Raw genomic sequence first — 26,764 nt, forward strand, 5'->3', positions numbered from 1 at the left:
ACAAGCAGTGCTCAATTTGGACATTTAGGGGTGTAGTCTCTTAGGGGTGTACTCACTTTTGTTGCCGGTGGTTTAGACATTAATGGCTGTATATTGAGTTATTTTGAGGGAAGAATAAATTTACACTGTTATATAAGCTGCACACAGACTACTTTTCATTGTGTCAAAGTGTCATTTTGTCAGTGTTGTCCCATGAAAAGATATACTTAAATATCTGCAGAAATGTGAGGGGTGTACTCACTTTTGTGATACACTGTATATATAAATAAAAGAGCCCAACAGTGGCAACCTGGCAGTGGTGGGGCTTGAACCAGCAACATTTGGATTACTAGTCCAGTAAATAACAGCTAGGCTACAAGTTCTAAACAGTCCCTAAAAGTTATTTATATTTTACCAATCAGGTCTGTGTAGTCTCCCCACCGGTTAACAGCACCACTGAGATTCGAACCTGAATCCCTGCGGTGGTTGGGCTAAGCGTAACTAAAACTACGTGAGGCGGAAGTGCCACAGTATGAGCCTGAACTTTTCTCCACCTGTTTCGCTACAAGTTCCGCCCCCATTTTAACGATTGGCTTATCTTTAATGATGACACTCCGTCCGAGGACTTTCCTGTCTTTGATTGGTGGGTTGGCTTGTCAATACAATCTATCATCCAATCCTAGTTCGGGGGTGGGAGTTTTGAATACGGGTGGGAAACACTAACATACAGTATTTTCTCTGAAGTTAGTGGGGCAGGAAGAAGTTGTCAGGAGTTTTCTGGATTTGTAAAAACTGATTAGTGATAAAGTGAAATATTTCACAGCGGTTTAAAGTGTGACAAGCAGATGCAAAGATGTCTGTCGCTGGCTTGAAGAAGCAGTTTTATAAAGCGAGTCAGGTAAGCGAGTTTACCTTTCTGAATGAAGTTAAATGAGGTAAACAATGGTTGTGTCTTAAATCGCGTACTTCTCTACTAGGTAGTATGTAAATCACAGGAACGATATCATTCCGGGCGTATTAATTAGGCATACTACTTAGTATGGTAGTATGTAATTCGAAACACGGCCTGCATAAATTATATCAAAAATGAAACTTCGTGTCCTGTTTTTTAATAGTTTTGAAAGGAAACATTGTAAAACGCTTAAAATTTAACTTGCCACTTATTCTATATGGCATTTTAATTAATTTATTGTAACCTCAGGCTGTTGAGGAAGATCCAAACATGAAGGGTAACATTTCAAATCAAATGTCATCAATGCCCTATCTAGTGACCCACCTAGGATCTTATATGTTCCAGTGCTCCCTAAATAATTATTGCTTTCAATTGATTAAACTGTAAATTAATTAATTAATTATTCAAAATACTCCTATACAGTGGACTTAAATTTGCACATGGACCAAAATGACATGCCTAATATTTGTGGCCCAATTGCCAAGGAACTCCTCCTGCCCCATCACAATACACTGCCTGTTGTTTTACCCCTGGCCCCATGCCCATCATACAGGTGTGGCACTAATGCAGCTGTTCAGAAAACATAAATAACAGTTATTGTATTTGATCAGGAATACCTTTAAGTGTTTCCAGTGAAGTTTGAAGGCTTGTGTGGTTGCTGGATTAAAGTAAGACCCACATGGATGGATGGATGGATGGATGGATGGATGGATGGATGGATGGATTTATGGATTTATTAATCCCATCGGGAAAGTCAGTTATTACAGCAGCTCCAGGTACATTAAAGCAAAAAGTATTAAGTACAAAGAATTAAAGTACACAAGTAACACTATGTAATTGAATAAATAGAATAAAAAATGTATTATGTCATATAAAAAACTTAAGAAGTATCCTAGCATTAAATATTTTAGATGAGATATGTAATATGTGATATACTAAGCTGTTGTAGTGTTAAATAATAACAGATATGTAGTATAGTCGTTATAAACAGAGTGCTAAAACATGCTCCATGAGTCTGTCCTGATAGTACTTTAGTGTTCGATGATGTCCCAGGCTAGTGAAGCATTATACAGCGTGATCGCTGCTGGTATAAACGATCTCCTGTTGCTGAAAGTCCTCCGAAGGGAGTGTGATGGGTTGTCAAATATGGTTGTGAGTTTATTCAGTGACCTCCTTCCAACCACCAACTCGAAACTCGAAGCCCGAGACTGAGCCAGCCTCCCTGATCAGTTTGTTGACGGGTGCCACTGACATAGACGGGTACAAAAAGGTCAATAATAAATCAATTAAAAGTATAGTAATGTTGGGGTAATCTTGGGTAGTTGACCAAACAGCAGAGTGGTGGGTCAGATGTGTGGCTTTTACATTTGCATCATTTGCCACACACTTTCATCCAAAGTGGCTTACAATTATGACCGAATACAATTCAATTCAAGCAATTCAGGGTTAAGAATCTTGCTCAGCGGCCCAAGTGAGGGGCTTGAACTGACATCCTTTCGATTACTAGAACTAGTTTCATTTGGTGTCAGTACAATACAATACACCTTGGTGCCATTTCCAGCACTGTTAAACAATGCTCATGTGTCCTTCCATCCACATGATCTCGGAGATAACAGAACTTGTCAGACCAGTCGATCTTCCTGCATTGCTCGGATGTCCAGTTGCAATGCCGGCATGTCCATTGTGCGTGCTCTCAATGGTGGACAGGGTAATAGCACAGGCACTTTGACAGGCCTGTGACTATGCAGGTCAATACACGGAAGGGTTCTGTGAGGTTCTCATCACCCATTTCATATCAAAGTTATCTGCAATTTGAACCAGAGTAGCTGTTCTGATGGTTCGTACCAGACGCCTTAACCTTGATGTTTTATGGCCTTAGAGTATTGGCCGCCTAAACTCTTAATATCTTGTCCCTCCTTGCTGTTTTGGACATACTTCAATCCTCATTTAGCCAAACGAGTGAGCGTTATCAAAGTCAGTCAGGTGATTATGTTGATCATATATCTGCTGCATTCAACTCATGTACTCTGAGTAACCACTATCAGCCCAAAATTTTATATATTACAATATGCATTGCCTCTCGAATTTAGGGGAGGGGGTGGTCCTAATGTTTTGTTTGTCATTAAACTATAAATATGGCACTGATGTGCTTTCCTTGCATTATACATGGATACATGTTATGAATTAGATTCATATACGAGCTGCTCAAGTACGGCCTGTGAGTGGAAAGCCATATGTGATTCAGACATGTTAACGTCATGTGACGCTGTTCAAGGTGTAATACCGTAATCGTATTCACTTTGGAATTACGTCATTGTGTCTTGCTGGTGATGCAGCTTTACTTGTTTGCTTTTAATAGTCATGACATACTTGTATTCGAACCTGTTTAGAGGTTACTGCTACGTCAATGGCCAATACAGACAAGGACAATGACAGTGGTCATTAAACCTTTTCTAGGATCTTTTAATTACCATTATTTGTTATATTTACTGAGGATATAAGCCGAAGTTCTCTTTCACAGTGTTCTAACTTAAAAAATGAAGTGTAACAAATATGCAGTAACAAGTGCAGCTGAGAAGCTGACAATATATTATCCAGTATTTTTCTGCAATCTCAGCTTTGTTGTGGTTATGCGCCCAAGCATGTGTCCACATTTTAAACGCATAACCTGTTTCCCGCTTTGTGGTAGCGATCAGAATCCTGTCCGACAGCTTCAGCTCTAGGTATTGCACTAAAACGCAAGGTAACGCCCATGCATTAATTCTTTTGTAGTTGTGTTTTTCCACGACGGGCCTACATAATAAATCAGACTGGATTAAACCCGCCGTCCTGCATCGAACAACTGTACAGTCGACGTGTCCGAGCATCAGGTTATTAATCAGTAATAAATCAGGTCAGAGTCCTGAAGACTGTTGAGTCAGAGTGTGACATGGCAAATAGCTTTGTGCAGGCGACACCCGGCCGGCAGGATCAGTTATTATACCTGGTGTGGTAAATCTGGCATATGAAGCTTTACTAGTTTTGCCAGATAGCTGCTGTTAGTAGCAAAGTTCTCATGTGCAGATCACAATTGGTTAGAAGAACATAGATCATTGGGATGGTTTGTATCATGTGGACGAACAGAACTGGTTAGGATCAATTTTTGTCTCACTAGCTGCACTATATATATACTGTATATATATATAGTATAAGTTCAGGAGTTTGTGAATAAAATCAGTATATAAAATAATTATATGCTTCCAATTTTGTGTCGGCAGTTTGGTGGTACTCAGCTGGAAACATATAATTCATTTTATATAATTGATTTTTTATGCTTGAACTGTGGCATCGTTTCCACAAGCTTCGGCAACGTCACAACATTTATTTCTGTCCAGAGTTGCAATAATTTTCCCCCAAGATCTTGTATTGATGATGGGAGATTTGGACCACTGCACAAAGTCTTCCCCAGCACATCCCAAAGATTCTCAATGGGGTTCAGGTCTGGACTCTGTGGTGGCCAATCCATGTGGGAAAATGATGTCTCATGCTCCCTGAACCGCTCTTTCACAATTTGAGCCCTTGGAATATGCCCGTGCCATCAGGGAAGAAAAAATCCACTTATGGAATAATCTGGTCGTTCAGTATATTCAGGTATCAGCTCAGCTGACCTCATTCTTTGGACACATGACGTTGCTGAACCTAGACCTGACCGACCGCAGCGACCCCAGATCATAGCGCCGCCCCCACAGGCTTGTACGGTAGGCACTAGGCATGATGGGTGCATCACTTCAGCCGCCTCTCTTCTTACCCTGATGCGCCCATCGCTCTGGAACAGGGTAAATATGGACTCATCAGACCACAAATTGAAGCCGTTTTTGCCGGTTAGCCTCACTGACGAGTGGTTTTCTTAAGGCTACACAGCTGTTTAGTCCCAATCCCTTGAGTTCCCTTCACATTGTGCGTGTGGAAATGCTCTTACTGTCACTATTAAACATCCCTGAGTTCTACTGTAGTTTTTCTATGATTTGATTTCACCAGACGTTTAAGTGATCGCCGATCACGATCGTTCAAGATTTATTTCCGACCACATTCCTTCCTCGAAGATGATGTTTCCCCACTGACTGTCCTTCCACTTTTTAATAATGCGTTGGACAGTTCTTAACCCGATTGTAGTAGTTTCAGCTTCTGCTTAGATGTTTTCTCTGCTTGATTCATGCCAATAATTTGACCCTTCTGAAACAGATTAACATCTTTTCCACCACCACAGGATGTGTCTTTCCACATGGTTGTTTAACAAATGAGAAGCTACTCACTGCATCAGTTAGGGTTAAATAACTTGTTGCCAGCTGAAACATAATCACCCATGCAGTAATTATCCAACTATTTGCATAGTTAAATTAAGGTGGTGACCTTTTTTTGGCCAGGCAGTGTATATAAAGGCGTGTCCAAGAAGGCATTCTTCACATTTCTTTATAGTATTTACAGTAAGGCCATTCAGTTTAATCAGTATAAAACATACAAGTATAGTCAAGATAAGCACGACTACTACTGTACATTATTTTACATTGTCCCTCCCTTTCCTTCTAGAAGTTTCTAATTCCCCTGACTAATGCCTCTGCCGCTTGCACTACCACTGCCATAGACTATCATTAGAGCAGTTGCCACGCACACCCCTAGGCTGAATTTATACCTTGCGCCCATTGTTTTTGGGTTGCTTAGAGACCCTTGGGGATCTTTCGGGAGAGGAACTCAGGTTTATACTTGTAAATGCTTTTTCACCAGTGAATCATACACCCCCTAGTTCTCAGTTACATTAACATTTGTGGCAGCTTGTATCCAAAGCAACTTATACTTGTCATATAATACAATGCAAATCATTGAGGTTTAAGGACTCAACCCAAGAGTGGCAACTTGGTGGTGGTGGGTATTGAACCGGCAGCCTTTTTAGCTTTTTAGCGCGTCCAATTGCGTCACGCTTCCTCTCCACGAATGCCGACCCCCGCTCTGATTTGAGGAGAAGGAAGCCAACCCACGCCCCCTCCGACACGTGGGCAGCAGCCGTATGCATTTTGTCACCCACACTAGGCAAGTGCGTTATGCGGACCACTGTGTACGGAGAGACACACCCTGATCAACACACTCTTTCCCCACCGCTGTGCAGGTGCCATCAGTCAGCCAGCAGAGGTCATAGTGCATCAGTTACGAGGAGTCCCTATTCGGCTTAAAACCCCACCCCTATATGAACAACACGCCAATCGTTGTTCATGTAGTCACCCAGCCCAGCCAGACGTCAGAGCTGAGATTCGATACGATGTATTCGAAATCCCAGCCCTGGTGCGCTAGCGTGTGTTTCTACTGCTGCGTCAGGGGCCCAACAATGGCAGCTTGGTGGTGGTGGGGCTTAAACCTGCGACTTTCTGATCACTGGTCTAGTATGTTAAGCCAACCTAAGTCACTACTGCCCTAATATTACATATGTAAACGTATGCTATGGTAAGTTTTGTTCAGCTGTAGCCTAGTGGTTAAGGTACTAGTCCAGTAATCAGAAGGTTGCCAGTTCAAGCTCCACCAGTGCCAGGTTGCCACTTAACCCTTAATTGCTCAGACAATATGCTCAGTGGACTATTCTCAGTCCAGCAGGGACAGTGAGGTGTTCAGCAGCGCTGCTGTGTCTGATCCACTCATACCATCACAACACACACTAACACACCACCACCATGTCAGTGTCACTGCAGTGCTGAGAATGATCCACCACCCAAATAATACCTGCTCTGTAGTGGTCCTGTGGGGGTCCTAACCATTGAAGAACAGGATGAAAGGGGGCTAACAGAGCATGCAGAGTGGAGCTGATAAAATGGACAGTGAGTGTAGAAACAAGGAGGTGGTAATGGCTTATCTCTAGCTTATTTTACTGCTTCACCACCCAGGCGCATTTACTGAAAGTATATTAATTACTGATAATAAAAGTTGCATACTTATTTCCAAACTGTATGTTACACTGTTAACACACTTTTTACAACCTGCGACTCATTTTTTTTTTTGCGCTGTAATATTTACCCTATTATTTACTGTCGATCTTTCCAGTAGAGGATGTTTTTAGGTTATTTATGAACACTTTCCTGTGGATGCCTTAGTGGGCAAGTCGGCTCATGTAGAGCTCATATCATGTTCTGTGTTGCAGGAAATTCCAAAAGGTGTCACGTTTGGGGTTGTTGTAAGGTGCAGTACAAGAATGAGAGTCTTTGAAGGCATTATATTTGATAAAATGCACATCTGGAACACTTCTGTTCACACCAATATTGAATCGCTGATAACAATGAGGCAATGATCAGACATACTGTATCCATAATGAATAAAAATGACCTCGTCAGGGCATTAGAAAGGATTTTAGGTTGTATCTTTTTTATCATGTATACACTATATGACCAGAAGTATGTGGACACCTGACCATGAGCTTGTTGGACACCCAATTGCAAAAGCAAATGGTATTAAACTAGAGTGACCTCTGTGTGATCGGTTCAGCTATAATAGCTATAACAGCCTTCTCACTCTTCTGCTTCTGACAAGGCATCTCACAAGACTTTTAAAGTATGTCTATGGGAATTTGTGCCCATTCACTCAAAAGAGCATTTAAAAGTATAGCTTGGCACTAATGCTGGTCCAGTTCATTTCAATGCAGTTCAGTGGGGTGGAGGTCAGGGCTCTGTTCAGGCCACTGGAGTGTCATGTCTGTATTGACTTTGCTTTGACCACAGGGGTACAGTCATTCTGGAATAGAATGAATCTATTTGTCATATATACATATACAGGTATACAGTAAAACGAAATTCTTCTTTTGGAAGCTGGGGTCAGAGCACAGGGTCAGTCGTAGTATGGGGGTTAAGGGCCTTGCTCAAGGACCCGACAGTGGCTGCAAGGCAGAGCTGGGTTCCTATTCTCAACCTTTCAATTGATGGTAGGGATGTCCCGATCCGATCTCAAAGATCGGAATCGGGCCCGATCAAGGCATTTTTTAACTGATCAGTATTGGCTTTATTAAGCCCGATCCTTTGTTTTACGTCAGCGGTCAAGCAAGTGTAATGTCTGCAATGCGAGCCTTTCACGAGGCGGTAGTAGCAGAGCTGCTTTCATTACTGTAGAATTTTACTATTTATATGGTGTGTGAGTCAAGGAGCACTCCGGTTTACAAAACAATAACTTTTAATCCGAGTATGAAAGGAGCATAACATACAGCACCATGTTACAAGACTGAACGACATCTCAGTATCAAGCACTCTGATTGGCTTAGTTACAACAAGTACGGTGGCTTATAAACAAACCAGATATCATTTAAGCAAACGATCTACAATTACTACCAATTTGATACGGCACCTAAAAAATAAACACTCAGCCGAATACAGCGAGTTTATTATTATATGATGAGAAGAGGAACCGGCTGTCCGCTAACACGGCAGAGATGCTGATTTTCCTCAAAAAGAACCTTCACTTCATTTTGAGTGTTCTAGTTTTAGTACTACAATGCTGCACTAAGTTTGTTTACTTTTATTTTGTAAAAATTAAAGAACATTAAGCGATAGCTTGGATGCAGGCAATTTTTTTTCCTACAGCACTACAGAGCTATTCAGTTGTAAAACATATACATTGGATTAATTTGAATAACTGTAATGTACTTGAAGTGTGCACTGTGTGAACAGTATTATCCAGTTTTTATCTAGACAATATCTAGATAATACAAGTATCGGTTTGAGACTCGGTATCGGATCGGGATCGGGAACATAAAAACCTGATCGGGACATCCCTAATTGATGGTCCAAAGCTCTACCCACTAGGCTACCACTTGTATATCTGACCACTTTATTTTATCTGAAAGCAAGTGTTGTTCAAAGGCTTCTTGCTCTTGCTCTCGTGGAAGGCGGTCGCTCTTTCCCTCCTCCCTTATCTGTCCTGCTTGGCCTCTCCTGTATCGTACTGTCTCGTCTACTCTACTCTACAGAGATTTTCTCAGCACAGCTCCTCAAAGAACAAATTATGGAATTGGTTAAATGGTCTCCGAATGCTATTGACACCATCTTCTCATCGAGAAGTTCGGGTTCGGGGGAACCCACATGCCCCGATGGAACGCAGATGGCAGGATACGCGACGGACTCGTGGGGGAAGTGGAGAGTCGTGTGCCTGGCACCTCTTTCGTTGGAGGACGTAGAGGATGTTTACCTATTCGGAACTTCAATTGTGGGGTTTCTGCTGATTGGTTTAGGCTTAGCCCTGCTGTATCGGGAAATTAAAAAAGTTGGGTCAGTTGTCAACGGTCCCAAGGAACTGCCCAATTTGATTGATATGGTGGGTAGAGCTGTTGGAACTCAGACTGTGGTTATTAATCGCAACATGGATTCCATTCTGGAGAAACTAACGGCTTTGCGAAATGAGATGGATCAGAGACGCATTAATTCTGTGAGTTCTTGTTAAATTATTAGGGCTCAGACAAAAACAACATGTCATTTCTACACTTGGCTCCCACTGTTATCATCAACGACCTTGGTGATAAGAAAATTCCTCCAGAGAATCTGCTGCGAAGCACCCTACCCTCCTCCACTGGCTGGTTCATTCGGGGCAGTAAGAGAGCTGTCAACAACCATTTCATCGTGAACTTTATACAGACTTTTTCTGCTGCACGAATTGACTGTCAGAACTTTATTTCCCCAACCCCCAACCCAACGTTTTCCACTCTTAGCTTAATTCCACCAACACGGCATGACAGGTCTGTAGTGCGCGCTGGTCTGGCTGCGAATCACCAGATGGCTGCTTGTCGCAGCTGGTTACTCTTTATCCCCTCATCCCTACTAGTGGCTGGTCGTGTGACTATGTTATGTTTTGTTTACATGTGCTTGTGTGCTGTAAGGAGCTCTTTTTCATGTTACCATAGTGGGCTCCTCAGGGAGCACAATCTGGTTGCTGTTTTTTTTTATCTCCTATCCTCCCAATGATGTTTATTATTTCTTGTTTCTTATCCTGTCTTCCCGTCCTGCAATTTATAGTGACAATAAAGTTCTACTTAACTTAACTTAACTTAACTTAACTAACTTAACTTGTCCCAATACTTTTGTCCATATAGTGTATATATCAGCATAAAGTTTAGTGTGTATTATAATTCATGTGTGTGTGTGTGTGTGTGTGTGTGTGTGTTTTAGATGGTGAGTGAGAAGGTAGGAGGAGCAGAAGGCACCAAGTTGGATGAAGACTTCAAGGACCTGGAGAGGGTGAGAACCTGGCCATGTTTGTACTAGGTCCAAAGGCGTAGCGGTAAAATACACTAGTCCACTACTGTTAGGATTCAGGGTTTGAATCCCAGACATGATTGTCTGGGATGAGTTCTGCACAGACATGATTGGCTATGTCTTGTGGGGGAGCACATTGGTTCGAACAAACGTTTTTACTAGAGATGGGACGATCGATCGGCTACGAATCGGTATCGGCCGATTTTTAATCAAAATATGCTATCGGCGATCGGACGATATTTCCCTAAAAGTAGCCGATCCGATCGTGTGATATATAAAGATCACGTTAAGTTAACAGCTCAGTGGATTGATCCAGACTTTGAGCTACGAAGCACCAACCATCACATCACCATTCATCAACCATCGCACAGAAACCATCGTGAAAGCTCTTCATGACCTAAAATAACATCATTAACGTTGTGCATCATACATACGATGTAATTTTGCTGATTGTAATATTTACTTTAAAAAGATAATTCAACCCGGTCACATCTGAGTCGATTCTATCAGCACGGTATATAAACTCCTGGTTCACTTTGGTAAATCGTGAGCGGTTCTTACTTGTGATGTAGATGAGAACAGAAGACGTTACAGAGCCAATCAGAGGCAAAAGTTTATTCATTAGCAAATTCGTTAGTTCAGGATCATCTGCTGAACTTTTAGGATCAGAAAACTTTTAGCTCCTTAGACGGAACGAGTCTGACGGTCGGTTACAGATCTGTGGTAACAGCAGTTTAATTAAGCTTTTTAATTAAGCTTTTTAATGTAAGAGAGTCACACAAAATGTTCTGTAGTAACCGGTGCTTATTTAAAACCAACGACATTTAATTAATAACAGTAAACACGGAGAGATAACTGAGAAGAGAAACTTACGCTTCACATAAAACGAATCGACTCATGAATCAATGAATCACTTAAAGCGATACTGTGAACAAAGCGTCTCTTCTAAAGGCGCACACACACACACACACACGCGCGCTCGCTGCTCCGGTTTATCTTCACTGTGAGGCTCTTTTTAAGTTTATTTATTTTATTTACTGCTAAACCTCCCCCCCCCCCGATCGGAATCGGCTATCGGCCGATGTCCCTGAAAGGAGATCGGAGATCGGAATCGGTGCCAAAAACCCCGATCGGTACATCTCTAGTTTTTACCTGAATTCTAATCTTCACAATGTAAAGTATTGGCTCTCTCATCTCCTCATTCCCTCTTATTCCACTCTGTGTTAAACAGAAAGCTGACATCACCAGTAAAGCCATCGTCGATGTGCTCACCCGGACCTCGGAGTATCTGCAGCCCAACCCAGGTAACCATTACCCCCGAAGTACGTTACAAGCATACGGGGAAATCACAGTTCAGTCCTGCATGATGTGCTGAATGATGGGCTGCTATTATACAGCACAACTGGAGCAGTAACAGCTAAGCCCTTAAGTAAACACCAGGTCACAAATGATGTCTGCTTTGCATTTTTACATGTAACAGTTACACCCAGGTTGCACCTTTTTCACATTCTGCCAAGTGATGGAAAATGTTTAAGTATTTGTTTCTATGAGTAATAGTAAGCTTATATGTTTAAATGTTTAAAAAACATGTGATCGTACTGTACTGTACTGTAAATGTGTGTGTGTGTGTGTGTGTGTTTTCTGTTTCTCAGCTTCCCGGGCAAAGCTTTCCATGCTGAACACCGTGTCGAAGATCCGAGGCCAGGTGAAGAGTACTGGGTATCCACAGGCAGAGGGAGTGCTCGCGGACTGCATGGTTAAATACGGCCGCGAGATGGGAGAGGACACTAACTTTGGTATGACTGTGATTCCCCCCCCCCCCCTCCCAATATTCCTCCCAATTTAGTCGTATCCAATTACCCCATTGCATTACGCTTCCTCTCTACTGATATTGACTAACACACGCCCCCTCCGACACGTGCGCAATAGCCGCCTGCATTTTTTTACCTGCGCGTGGGAGTTCGTATGTGGATCAGCTTTGTGTATGAAGAGTCACACCCTGATCACATGATCCGCCGTCTCTGTGCAGGCCAGCAGAGGTCGTAACTGCAGCAGTTATGAGGAATCTTCTCCAGCCCTCTCCCTGCAAACAAGCCAATCATTGTTTGTGTAGGCGCCCAGCCTGCCGGTAGCAGAGCTGAGGTTCGAATCGATGAGTCTGAGATGTCAGCTCTGGTGTGCTAGTGTTTTACCGCTGCACCACCACAAATTTTTGGTTAACTATATATTTACTGCTATTTTTACAAACCTTATTGCCACCCTTAGTAAAGCAGCAGGAAAAATATTGGGGTCATCCGATTTTGGGGTTATTTTAGGAAATATTAGACTAGCACTGATGTTTCTACTGTTGTGTTTTTCACCTTAAAATGATCTAATTTTCATACACCAATGTATCCTGGTCAGGGTTGCCTTTACCAGGAAACACATGATTTATACAGCAAGGCCAAGTATACCCTGTACAAGGTGCCACTCTCTTGCAGGTCTTTAGCCATCCCCAGAGACATAGCCAATCGTGTCTGTGCACTGCTGAGATCTAGGTTCGAACTGGTTTACCAGCTAAATTTGGTGAACTGGTAGTACCCAAGTACCCAAGATGGCCAAAATCTATTATTCATACATGGTCACGATCTGTCATCATTGACATGTGCCGGTATTTGACTACTTGTGCCTGCAGTATGTCCACTACCTGCTACCTGCCAGTGTGTTTGCAAATGAGATGTGGTTACAGTCATTTCACTGTTCTGTCTTTAGTAAAATAAAAGGAAGTAGTGAGTGTGCACTGGATCACTTACATGGCTGGAACAGGAAGTACAGCAAGTTAGGAGAGCGATGAGATTAAAGAATAATAATCAGATCAGATTTCATGTGTGAAATCTTGACACCAGAATTGGTGTCTGACACAAACAGGCTCACATAATGGATACTGTTACGCCCCAAAAAAGGTAAAATTGTGGACGCGTGTATTATTTTGCAGTGAGCCTCTCAGGTTTGTGAGTCAGGAGAAAAACTACATAGACCTGTGTCAGGGCAGGAAGACCCTGGACATGGTGTTAATCCATTACATTATTTCAGCCATCTCCCTTCTCAGTATCCCAGTGATGGTGGGCTAGTGTAATACCACTTTTTTCCAAGTGACCCACATTCTGTCCATGATTTTTTACTTTCTCTGTACAATCTGGTCCCACTGTGGTTTACAAGATGTAACATAAAGCCTCCACAAGGTTGGGGTTCGCGTACAAGTTTATTTTTGACCCATTATTAGTTAGGGCCTTAACCATGATACTTGAACGATGGACCTCGGTGTAATGTGTTGTATGATCTGTAGGTGGCGCTCTTGTTGAGGTGGGTGAATCGATGAGGAGGATGGCTGAAGTGAAGGACTCCTTGGATATTGATGTTAAGCAGAATTTTATCGACCCTTTCCAAACCATCGTAGACAAGGACCTCAGGGACATCCAGGTATGACTTAATAGGATTTTAAACTGACAGTATGGAATATACAAAATCATTACATTCAATTAATTGCAGGGCTTCTGCCATACCCATGTGGCAGAGCCAACCAATCATGTCTATATAAACGACTGTCTGGATGGTCAATAGCACCCGCTGAGATTCAGTGGTCAGCTGGCATAACAGACGGCTATACATTTTTTTTTCTATCCACAACATGTAAGCACCCAGAGTTTAATAAATGCTGCTGAAACGTTGGTTAGATTTGGGCATTATGGTCAGATGAGGCATAAAATGGGCAACACTTAGTTAACCTGGGTGTAGAGCAAAATATGCTTTTCCAGGAAAACAGAAATCGAACTCCCACTGTTGTGCCTCTAATGAGACGAACTATTTGATATGACGAGATAAAAGAGACTCAGTAGGAACAATGCTTAACTTGAACAAAGCTTAACGTGACTTATTGTACTAAAACAACGACCGAGGAATTCCATTAGTGGCAAGAACTTATGACCAGTAATAATCAAAAGAAGTTTGGTGTTCCTGTGTCGTTCTTTTAATACATTAAGTCACAATAAGCTTTTTTTTCTCTCATGGAAAATCTAATTTGCACAATTTCTCAGCACCCCGAGCTGTAACACAAGTTTAAAAGTGAAACAGTGAGGAAAATCCAGCGAAATGTAGACATATGTGGATTTGATGGCTATTTCACACAAATGAAGATTTGTCTCATATTCGCAGTTTGATGACATTTTTTCGCACTGTTCAGGCCAAGCACTGAACAAAGCTGTAATTTGCGCCGAGGCTCGCTGTGAGCATAAAACGCTTCTCATGTAATATACATTTTAACCTAAACTATTTTTAGGTCAGTTTTCCTCTGCAAAGAAGCTCCATTGAGAGATTAAGCTAAAGTGAGGAGCCCATAAGGAGCTAGAAGCTAGTAGGATGTAGAAAGATGTGAAGCATTACAGCAGATGTATGTAATTACTGATTTGTAAGCAAAGGAGGTTGGACAAATAAAGTTAATGCAGTGGTTTAAATGTGGCACTTGAAAGGAGGTGAAGCTCTGTCCAAACAGCTGTTCTGTTGATGTTGCTTTTAGAAGCAGTTTGCAACCAGTTTTGCAACTGATATATTAAAATGGTTTAGGGCTAAAAAATCGACGTCCTTCAACGATGACAGATCAATGTGTGCACTGACTCATTCTACTGCCAATGTCTTTTTTATGTATTTTATAACCCTGTGGATCTAAATCACATGACTACCTTTTTTGGCTTGATTTTAAATATATATTTCAAATGAATCCCACCAAAAGAAATGAGTCACCATCCTTCTGCCCACGATTTCATTAAAAAACCTTTTTGTTCTCTTCTGTGTCTTTGTTTCTCTTTTCAGCAACAACTTAAGAAGCTGGAAGGCCGCCGGTTAGATTACGACTACAAGAAGAAGCGGCAGGGGAAGATTCCAGACGAGGAGCTCCGCCTGTCTTTAGAGAAGTTCCACGAATCCAAAGAGGCTGCAGAGATTAGCATGCACAACCTGTTAGAAACTGATGTGAGTTATGGCCTTAGGGTGTTTTCGGGCTAGAAACTGGCAATATGGTCCAATTTTAAGCGTCTGTGTCAGATTCGGGTTGTAGTGTCGCTCCTGTTTTGACATACTATTTAGGCAGTGGTGCATTTATTCACTTACAGCATGTCTGCATCTGGGAACCCTACCAATGCACTTTAAACTGGACAGCTTGAGTGCTCAAATTCAGATTAATCAGTGCTCTCGACTTTGCTGGCTGGGCATCAAACAGGCACAATTGGCCATTCCTGAGGGAGTAGGGAGGGAGGTCAGCAGGGCTCCTCTTGGCTGCTGCGAATGCGCCTGTGCTGGCTGGTTAAGCCGCCTTCGTGAGTGGCTTTTGATTCACAGTGGGCATAGCATGAAATGCTGTATTTCTTTGATAATTTACCACTGGTAGGTGAAAAGAAGCGGCACAAAATAGAAAGCATCTATAAAAAGATGTATATACTCCAATCAGCCATAACATTAAAACAACCTCCTTGTTTCTACACTCACTGTCCATTTTATCAGCTCCACTTACCATATAGAAGCACTTTGTAGTTCTACAATTACTGACTGTAGTCCATCTGTTTCTCTGCATGCTTTGTTAGACCCCCACAGGACCACTACACAGCAGGTATTATTTAGGTGGTGGATCATTCTCAGCACTGCAGTGACACTGACACGGTGGTGGTGTGTTAGTGTGTGTTGTGCTGGTATGAGTGGATCAGACACAGCATTGCTGCTGGAGTTTTTAAATACCGTGTCCACTCACTGTCCACTCTATTAGACACTCCTACCTAGTCGGTCCACCTTGTAGATGTAAAGTCAGAGACGATCGCTCATCTATTGCTGCTGTTTGAGTCGGTCATCTTCTAGACCTTCATCAGTGGTCACAGGACGCTGCCCACGGGGCGCTATTGGCTGGATATTTTTGGTTGGTGGACTGTTCTCAGTCCAGGAGTGACAGTGAGGTGTTTAAAAACTCCAGCAGCACTGCTGTGTCTGATCCACTCATACCAGCACAACACACACTAGCACACCACCACCAGAGTCAGTAATTGTAGAACTACAAAGTGCTCCTATATGGTAAGTGGAGCTGATAAAATGGACAGTGAGTGTAGAAACAAGTAGGTGGTTATAATGTTATGGCTGATCGGTGTATATTACCAAATTACCAACACAAGCAACCGAATACATAGGCTGCAAATCTCCTGATGCTTCCCACGGTTAGTCCGGATCGAATTATCTTTTGTTGGTATGTTGGAACCGTTGAGTGTAACTGCCGCACATACAGTACATACCACATACTTACATATTCAGATCGAATGATCTTAAAGGAAAAAAAAAACATTTATAAAACAGCATGTGCTGAATTACTATGTTTTTTCGCCCAAGGGAATAGAGAATATCAGGGGACGTTCTCACTCACAGCCAATTACCCAGCAGCCCTCACCATCTGCCTGTCATTAGCATATGTCCCAGACACTTCTGGGAATGGTTGAAACAATTCTACACTTTAAATATGCTTTATAGTTGTTGTTTTATTTAATGTAACTTCAGATGGCCATATTTATTAGGACTTTTTTATGGAAAATATTGCCAGATCACCCATCCAAGCCTGAATTTGGTTTTCTTAGCGTGTCAACACAAGCTGTAGCCGAAAACTGTTCCCCAGGGAGGAGCGGTACTCGACGGTTGAGAAGGAGGCACTGGCGGTCAAATGGGCTCTGGACACGTTAAGATATTACCTCATCGGTAACCACTTCATCCTGGAGACGGACCATAGAGCACTGCAATGGCTCAGAAGGATGAAGTACAGTAACGCTAGGATAACGCGTTGGTACTTGTCTCTACAGCCGTTTAAGTTTGACATCGTGTACAGAAAAGGGACACACAACATCGTAGCGGATTTTCTGTCTCGTCAAGAGGACTGACGAGCTTAAGAGGGGGGGGGGGGTGTGATGACGACCCTGATCAAGTCGTCATCCCCTTCACCTCTAAAAACGCGCTGTACACGCACACACGCTGCGTAGACTTTTTCGTTTTCGACAGGTGATGCGCATGTGTGTGCGTGTACAGCGCGTTTTTAGAGGTGAAGGGGATGACGACTTGATCAGGGTCGTCATCACACACCCCCCCTCTTAAGCTCGTCATTATACATGTAAACCGATTTGAATCGTTACACATGTGAATCGATTTTTAACTGTCTTGTGGTGCATCGTTACATCCTTATTAACTACATTATTTAAAAGATAAAAATAAAAACAACAATAAACAAATTTCCTTTTTTTTTTAGTGCATCCCAATTATTGTCCAGCCCAATATCTCTGAGATCCGAGTCCAGTTGACCAGACGGGCGCCTACACAAACATGATTGTGGGTCAATTACTGCTCAATTACACGTTACTGCTGCACTAGCGGCATTTGCTGGCTGGTTGAGGTGCCTGCACAGAGACGATGAATAATGGAGAGCAGTGCCTGACTCTCCGTACGCGATACTGATAATCTGTGTAAACCCGCCTAGTGAAATGGGTGCTGTGTGTCGGTTCCTCACTTAAACCCTGGTCCATTTGGAATTCAATCACTGTGATGAGACTGTTTTTGCCAGTTGTAAGAAACTTTAAGATACGAATTACCTTAAAAACCTTCCTAATAGCTCATTCAGTCATGTTCAACAGCCAAAAAATCCTCACAACAGAGAGCAAATGGCACAAAAGGAGTACTGTGTGATTTCCCGTGTAGACATTGCAGTGTGGTTAAATTCCCCACACTTATTGTAATGCGCGTGTGCATGTGGTGCATGTTTCAGGTGGAACAGGTGAGTCAGATCTCTGCCCTGGTGGAGTCTCAGCTGCAGTATCACAGACAGGCAGTGCAGGTACTGGAGGAGCTCACTGACAGAATGAAGGACAGGTAGGCTCTTCTTACTACTCATCCCACTTTCTCTCTTGTTGTTTACATTTCTCCCAATCTAGTCGGATTCGATTCCCCAATTGCATTACTCTTCCTCTCTACTTATGCTGACCTCCACTCCTGACTGAGGAGAGCCGTGACTAACACACGCCCCCTCCGACACGTGTGCAGTATACGACTGCATCTTTTGACCTGCACGAAGTGAGTTCGTATGTGGATCAGCTTTGATCACAAAGAAACACACCCCCAACTTGGTGCAGGTGCCATTAATCAGCCAGCAGAGGTCATAATTGCGTCAGTTAAGAGGAATCCCCTCCAGCACCCTCCCCGAACAACAAGCCAATCATTGTTCGTGTAGGCGCCCGGCCTGCCTGTAGCAGAGCTGAGATTCGAACCAATGAGTTCAAGATGTCAGCTCTGGTATGCTGTCGTGTTTGGTTTGATCTCCAGGTCGAGCGGTCCGGGTCCTTTCTGTGTGGAGTTTGCATGTTCTCCCCGTGTCTGTGTGGGTTTCCTCGGGGAGCTCCGGTTTCCTCCCACAGTCCAAAGACATGCAGTGCAGTCAGGTTAATTGGAACTACTAAAGTTGCCCTGTGTGTGTGTGTGTCTGGTGTCCTGCCCAGAGTGTTTATCTTTTGCCTACCCATATAAGTTAGATCCTTATAGTCACACAAACACTCTTACCCACCATACGCACATGAAGAAATGGACCCACCACCTTGACGTTTAAATAATCTATTAGCTAGCCATGATAATAGCCATTGCAACTGACATGACGTTAAGAATTAAACTAACAAACAGCTTTTTTGACTCTTAGATGTTCTCCTTGTTACAGATTGGACAACGCCCAGTCTCAGCCACGTCGGAAAAGAATGCCCAAACCAATGCCCAGTTTAGATTTAGATGAGCCATCCAACGGGGGCTATAGTTCAACACCTGAGCCCCCGCCCTACACCTCGGCAGGTAAGACTGACCCTACCTTCTATCTTGTCATGATACATTTTATGATCATCTTTATGAGCATGTTCGTGATGTAGGTTAGCTAGTTATGTTATTGAAATATAATTTATTAACAATGTTTTAAGCTTAGCTAGTCCATTGTAAGACCTATAACTGAAACCAGTCCTTGAATCATGCATGTCCTTAGACCTGGGTGCATGGGAAGCTGCAGCTTGGTCTTGCTTTCATACAGAACGATACTGGTCAGCCCTAAAGAAGGGGGGGTTTGGCTTATCCTTCTCAAAACGGTTGACTGTGGATGAAGAGAACTCATAAACCAACAGTGGCCACAGAACTCTGGGGAGAATGCCAAGGTTTGAACTTGTATTATAGCCCTGATTTTATACACAGCTCTTAGCCACGCCTCTGGATCTTGGTTTGTGGCCTTAATCAACACAGGGTCTTTTAGGAAGCAATCGGTTGTCTTACTGAAGCTTTTAAAGGCCTCTCGGAGAGTCAGATGAGGTCTGGATGCCTCTGAAACCTGTCAAGCACTTCTATCTTGTGTTGAATGGACACTCGGGCCAGCCACAGCAACGCCAGATCCCTGTTTCCTTCCTGTTCCTCTCATATTAGCTGTGGAACTGGGCCTGTACCCTGGTGCCTTGGTATTCCACATTTCTGTACTGAGATGTCAGTGCATTTGTTCTTAAGAAGGTACGCTGTTCACTGACTGGCAAGTGTTCCTCTGTTGGGAGCCAAAACTCTTTGGCATATCTCCACTGTGACACTACCCTCCCCCTTTTTCCAGAAGGGTCCTCCACAGATTAACCAAGAAGCAGCTTGAGAATCCTTTTGTACACTACATAGGGGACTAGGAGGGGGTTTGCAAGGATGGTTCTTTCCTTTGCCCACCTCCTGTGTCATTCTGCACATAGTATTCCTGAGGATGGTGCACAGCTCATTGTTCAGACTTCTCCTCCATGCTCACCTTCTCGAGCTACTAAATAAGTACTCGCAGTTTCTTCCTCAGGTGACAGATTGGTCATAACAGGTAGATCCAACCGGTTGTACATCCTTTACTAGTCACACTGTGTTTTTAACATGTGAGAGTGTAGTAATTTACCTGATTTTTTTTAAAGGCCCTGTTTTACCCTCCCGTACATCTGTACGCCAGAAACGGCAATGTAAGTTGGCCACACAGCATTTAATAATGTTTTCAATTCATTTCTATGAAACCACCAAGTGCTCATTTATTAATGTGCTTAATACAGTTTTAATAAATGAATCATAAATGAATAATACATACAAAAAGGTGTGTCTGCAACAGTGACTTCAAATCTAATGTTCAAATTTCAGTTCAAATCTCTGCTCTCAGTTGATTGGCTGTGTGTCTATAGGGGGTGGGACCATGGCTGAAACAGGGTTCCTCATTGCTAGTGTAAGTGTGGCCTCTGCTGACCGGTTGAGGCGCTTGCACGGGGGGAAAGAGGGGGTGGATGATCATAGATGGCAGTGCGTGGCTCTCCACGTGGTCTGTGAGACCCCGTCCAGTTTTACCTTGGATTATTTCGAAACTGACATTTTTGCTTGTAGTCGCAGCACATAAATGCCATGTAAAGGCACCCAGGTGGCACAGCTGGATAATTCACTAGCACACCAGCGCCAAGATTCTGAGCTTCCAGGTTCCGAGTGCCCTCTGGCAGGCACAATTGGCCAATGCCTGCAGGAGACAATTGGCTTCCAGTCTGCTGGGTGGGAAAGACCGGACTAAGGGGTGGGGTTATCAATGCTGTGTTAAGACTTTGGTTGCAAGGTGCCTGTACAGAAAGTGAAGAGGTGCAGAGATCGGGGCGTGGCTCTCCGTATGTGAAGCCGACCTCGCACGAATCCACCAATGTATGGGTAAATAAGAAGGGATTGGTGGACCGCGCACACGTCGGAGGGCGTGTGTGTCAGGCGAATATACACCCTCCTTGGACGCCATTGTGGTCCCCAGCAGTGGATTGGCTACACTAAATTGGGAGAAAAAGGAGAGAAAATGCATTAAAATTAATAAATAAACCCAGAATAAGATTAACCAATCCTAATTTTCATATTGCGCCAAAACTGTAGCACAAAATTTCCTTTAAGGTAATTTGTTGAACTCTAATTAAGAATTGATTCCTAATAACCTGTAACGTTCTCACTGCATCGGATCGTTGCTTTATCCTGTTCTCTTTTCCCCCTCTGTGTACTGGTGCAGCGACGGACCAGCCGAGCTGTAAGGCCCTGTACGACTTTGAGCCCGAAAACGACGGTGAGCTGGCATTCCGTGAGGGTGATATCATCACGCTGACCGGCCAGATCGACGAGAACTGGTACGAGGGCTCGCTGCACGGCCAGGCAGGTTTCTTCCCGTGCAACTACGTGGAGGTGATGGTGCCGCTGTCTCGCTGAAACCAGAGATGTAGGGGGGCTGTATTAACGATAGGGGTGCGATGATGATGATGAGATGGAAAGGACCGGACAGGAAACGTAGGCCAGGGAACACGATCAGACCATGGAAGACGGCTGTTCTTTTTTTTCTGCATCTTTCCAGCAGGTCTCTTCAGTGAAGGCCATTGGAGGAGGTTATTTTGATTATTAAGTCACTTTGTTTAAAACATCATATTTACTTTAGTGGCCAAAGATTTATTTTCTTTACTTTCCTTTAATATCTATATTTTTAATTATTATTATTATTATTTTTTATTCTTGTCATGCTTCGTTTTATTTTGTCTGTGCCCATGCTTGACAGTATGGGTCAACTGGACTCCGTTTTTGCATGTACTGTCTGCCCCCTAGTGGCTGTAACTTGTAGTGTAGTAATTTGCTGTAGGTAGGATTAGGCAATTTATCATATATATAAATTAATGTTTCTCATTAATCTGAACTGATTTCTGCTCTTAGTACAGAATTATTGTCTTTATAGTTTATATTTTATTCCTACCTGACCTTCACCAACTCCTCTTTTAATAAGTGTTGCTAATTTGTCCTTACACTTTAGTATTCCAGTAATGTTTTGCCTAAAAATTAACAGTAATCTGTGCCTCAAGATGTCGAATTATGTTATTAATAACAAGTAAAAACGTTTATACTTTATAGCTGCCAGTTAAGTCTTGTGCAAACAGCAGGATGAGTTCAGTGTTTGATTTAAGCCATCAATATAAAATGAAAAGAAAAGTCAAAATAGATTTCTAGTAAAAATACCTCATATCCAGATGTGCATTGCGTGATCACATAAGTAAAACACGCTAGCACACCTGTCGACTCTCAACTCTGACATCCGGCTGGGCTGGGCGGCTGCATGAACGACGATTGGCTGATGTTCGTAGGGTAGGATGAGCCGCATAGGGACTCGAATTACGAGTCGAGGAATAATGCAGATCAGGGTGTGGCTGTCCGTATACAAAGCTGATCCACATATGAACTCGCCTCGTGCAGGTGAAAAGATGCAGTCGGCTACTGCGCACGTGTCGGAGGGGGCGTGACAGTCTCGCAGTTTTCAGTCGGGGCCGGGGTCAGCAACGCAGTTGGGTAAATATTGGAGGCACTAAAATCCAGTGAAAATGCATTAAAAAACACTAAATTAAAGCGTCTTCATATGTCTGTAGTAAAACTGATGTATTAGTCTTGCAGTTTGCACAATACTAACCTGGTTGCTAGAAACATTATTAGCGTTATAGATCTATATGATTTGCCTCCCTAATGGAAATCCATTTAAACAGAAATATAAAGCAGGGTGGGGCGCCACCTGTGTTTTGTTTACAGCTGACAGTGGTAAGGTGCTTGAGGAGGAGTGTTAAAATTCTTAGTCTGAGTAAGTGAATTTAATCTGAACTGCTCAAGTTACTCCATATTTTCTCAGTTTTCTGTAGCCACTGTGGTTTAGTGAGGTTGAGGAACCTTTTGTATTACTTTCTTTCTCCAGAGGGCTTGAAGTGAGCAGGTTATTATATACCTCCATCATGTTCTGTGAAAGTGCAGGGACGTAAATCTATAAAGGGAAACTGAACTTGTTATAATTTTAGCCACGCTGTTACTGTTTACTGTGCTCTGTGTTTTTATATAACGATATTTGTTCCAGTTCATTCTTTTTTATTAGAGCAGAACTGCTTTCTATCTACTATTTTGTTCCTATTCAACAAAATATAATTATAATTATAATGTGTTGTTCACATCACTAAGTGTATTTACATGTACAATGATAATCTGATTATTTAAGTCCTCATGTAAATGATTTAGTCATTTTGAACCAAAGCTGTCATTTTATTTATCATATACACAGCCTGACGATACAATATGCTACACTGTTGATTCTGGTATACATACACTATATGGACAAAAGTATTATAACCCCATCTCTAATAATCGAATTCATGTGTTTAGGACACAACACTTGCTAACAGGTGAAATAAAACAATTATACATTTTAATTCTTCCAACTTTGCAGCAACAGTAAATATTCCAGCATGACTGTGCCCCTGTGCACAAAGTAAGGTCTATATAGATTTGTACACAAATGTAAAGTGCGTTACAAATTAAATGTATTATTATTATTATATAGACATGAAGAAAAGCCTTCACATCACATTAGTTGAGGCTTTCTTGACCAACATCAGTGCCCAGCCATACAAATGCTCTTTTGTCTGAAAAGGGCACAAATTCCCAAAGACATAAGTTTTGAGAAGTCCTATCTGAGGAGTGACTGCTGTTATAGAGGCGTTTCTCAAGGTCAGGTGTCTAAATACTTTTTTTGTAGATCAATAATTCTGTGCCGTTAACCACCACAAAAGGTTTATTACCATTTTATATATATATCAATCATATACACAGCCTGACAATACATATATATACATATAGTATATATATACATACATAGTATATATACATACATATATAATTAACTAATGTATTCAAAAATAGGTACCACCTCACTACTGGACATTAAACTAACTACTTTACAGATTTACTGCTTTTCAAAAAGTTTTCACACTTTTTTAAAATCTATTTATTAATAATTTCAAAAACAAATGACATCACTTTTCTACATAATCACCTCCCTTTGATGCATTTTTCCCAGCGTTGTATCAGCTTTTTGGTTGACCGTGTAGTCACTGATGCCCTGCTGCTTTCACATCATCATCACATGAAAATGTTTTTCCCCTTAAAGCTTCTTTGAGCATCCAAAAAGATGGGAAACAGATGGGAAACAGATGGCGCTAAATCCAAACCAACCAAAGTTTCCAACCACAATAGAAAAGTGTGGAAACTTCTTGAAGATCGCTGGTAGTTCAATTTAACTATATATATATATATATATATATATTTATACATACTGTATATATACTGTATATATAAACAGATATACTGCTCATGTTTCTGGTGTCTGTCAGATTAACCTGTACATGTAAATACACCATGTGATGTAACATAAGGCCTGACATTTACAACCCATTATTTATTAAGCAAAACTGAAAAACAATTATATGGGATCTGGGTGATGGTTCAGGCTGGGGTACATGATTGATATCCTAATAATTTGTTTTAATGAGATTGTTTACAATTTACGATTATTAGATTTATTTACTGGGGAAAATTTAAGTCCGTTAATTTGCCACAGTAACAGAAATCCTAAGAAAAACACTAAGAACTGTCAATGTTTATATTTTTAAGTGTCATGATTGTAACATATTGCATTATTGATGTTATATACCAGCTCTGAATGGAATGGAGCATGTGTGCTGATCTAGTATTATCTCTCCTGACTGTTCTCAGATCAGCAGCACATCTGTATAGTATAGAGAATCGTTTTATTCCCTCTTTAGCTGATATCTGTTGTTTATTCCACATCAACGGTTCCACCCAGAATTGCTGTTGATGTTCACTCTACCGCAAGCACATTTTGTTAATCTGGGCTTTTAATCAGTAATAAAATTGGGTGTCAGTCATTTCTGTTAGTGGTCTGTAATGAAGTGCATTGTGGGAGGGTGTGTTTGCGTTCTCTGTTTGTGGCGAGCCGGGAGTGCTTACGCATTTTCTGCCGTAATGGTTATGATGATCTGGGGAAGCGTAAACGCACCATTTAGCTTTTTTTGGCCCAAGCACTGTCGCCTGACGAAGCTTTATTACTGCAGTGTGCGATTTTATGTGAGGTGTTTGTAACAAACCAAATGTCAAGTTCTACAATTACTGACTGTAGTCCATCTGTTTCTCTACATGCTTCGTTAGCCCCCCGTCATACCCTTCATACCACCACAAAGCAGGTATTATCTGGGTGGTGGGTCATTCTCAGCACTGCAGTGACACTGACATGGTGGTGGTGTGTTAGTGTGTAGACACAGCAGCGCTGCTGGAGTTTTTAAACACCTCACTGTCACTGCTGGACTGAGAATAGTCCACCAACCTAAAACATCCAGCCAACAGTGCCCCATGGGTAGCGTCCTGTGACCACTGATGAAGGTCTTGAAGATGTCCAACTCTGTCAAACAGCAGCAATAGATGAGCGATCGTCTCTGACTTTACATCTACAAGGTGGACCAACTAGGTAGGAGTGTCTAATGAAGTGGACACGGTATATAAAAACTCCAGCAGCGCTGCTGTGTCTGATCCACTCATACCAGCACAACACACACTAACACACCACCACCATGTCAGTGTCACTGCAGTGCTGAGAATGATCCACCACCTAAATAATACCTGATCTGTAGTGGTCCTGTGGGGGTCCTGACCATTGAAGAGCACTATGAAAGCAGGTTAAAAAGTATGTAGAGAAACAGATGGACTATAAAATGGACAGTGAGTGTGGAAACAAGGAGGTGGTTTTAATGTTATGGCTGATCAGTGTATGTGATTCTTTATAGATGTGAGATGTGCCAAAGATAAAATAGCCTTAATATAGCACAAAGAACAATGAGCCAAATGGAATAGTCGGCTTTATGATCAGGGCTGCAATTTGCATCTTCCAATAATATTTTAATGTTTTCTATTGCTACACTAAAATGATATATTTTCATCTTAAATAAAGACCAAATGACGATGTAGTCTGCTGTCAGTTTTTTTTTTCTATTTATTTATGCATGTTCTCCCTTTTTCTCCTGATTTAGTGTAGTCAATCTGTCTTCCGCTGCTTTTGAGGAGGGTATATTGCTGCTCACGCCTCCTTTTACCCATCCCACCCAGCAGACACGATGGCCAAATATTGTCTGCTGCAGGCACTGCCAATTGTGCCCGCTAGATGGTACCTAGAATCTCGGCGCTGGTGTGCTAGCGGAATATCCCGCTGTGCTACCTGGGCGCCAGCCAAATGTACTCTAAAATGAAAGAAGTCATTCATTCAGTCATTTATACATCTTCAGTAACCAGGGTGGGTAGCACTGTCGCCTCACAGCAAGAAGGTCCTGGATTCGATTCCTAGGTGGAGTAGTCCGGGTCCTTTTTGTTCAGAGTTTGCATGTTCTCCTTGTGTCTGTGTGTCCAGCGAATTGTACCCACTGCAACCCTGAATAGGATAAAGCGGTGGTAAAACAGGCAATGAATAAATAATCCTTTGGTAAGCACTGCTTGTTGGCACAGCAGTCCCGTCTTGCAGGCTTCAACCTCAGGTAGGGAAACAGGTTTCCGTCAGAACCACCTCAGGGTAAACAACAGAATATGTAATTAAAATGTGAAATCAATAAGAGTAAAATGTCAGTTTTGCAGAGAG

General features: G+C 42.2%; 1 protein-coding gene across 1 annotated transcript; it reads left to right on the forward strand.

The window, feature by feature from the left end:
- Positions 1–761: 761 nt before the first annotated feature.
- Positions 762–22,113, forward strand: sh3gl1a (SH3-domain GRB2-like 1a). The gene is made up of 10 exons (XM_062987434.1): positions 762–877; positions 10,096–10,164; positions 11,414–11,486; positions 11,835–11,978; positions 13,508–13,641; positions 15,028–15,186; positions 17,996–18,099; positions 18,935–19,062; positions 20,181–20,225; positions 21,284–22,113. The coding sequence occupies exons 1-10, from the start codon at positions 833–835 to the stop codon at positions 21,475–21,477; spliced, it is 1,095 nt and encodes a 364-aa protein (XP_062843504.1). The 5' UTR covers positions 762–832; the 3' UTR covers positions 21,478–22,113.
- The last annotated feature ends 4,651 nt before the right edge of the window (positions 22,114–26,764 follow it).

The sequence above is a fragment of the Trichomycterus rosablanca genome, chromosome 25 (assembly GCF_030014385.1).
Source record: "Trichomycterus rosablanca isolate fTriRos1 chromosome 25, fTriRos1.hap1, whole genome shotgun sequence".
In the NCBI taxonomy this organism is placed as follows: domain Eukaryota; kingdom Metazoa; phylum Chordata; class Actinopteri; order Siluriformes; family Trichomycteridae; genus Trichomycterus; species Trichomycterus rosablanca.

Coding starts and splice junctions, on each gene's coding strand:
- sh3gl1a (XM_062987434.1), top strand. CDS start 833: ATGTCTGTCGCTGGCTTGAAGAAGCAGTTTTATAAAGCGAGTCAG. Junction 11,979..13,507: donor GGGAGAGGACACTAACTTTG/GTATGACTGTGA, acceptor TATGATCTGTAG/GTGGCGCTCTTGTTGAGGTG. Junction 19,063..20,180: donor CCCGCCCTACACCTCGGCAG/GTAAGACTGACC, acceptor TTTTTTTTAAAG/GCCCTGTTTTACCCTCCCGT.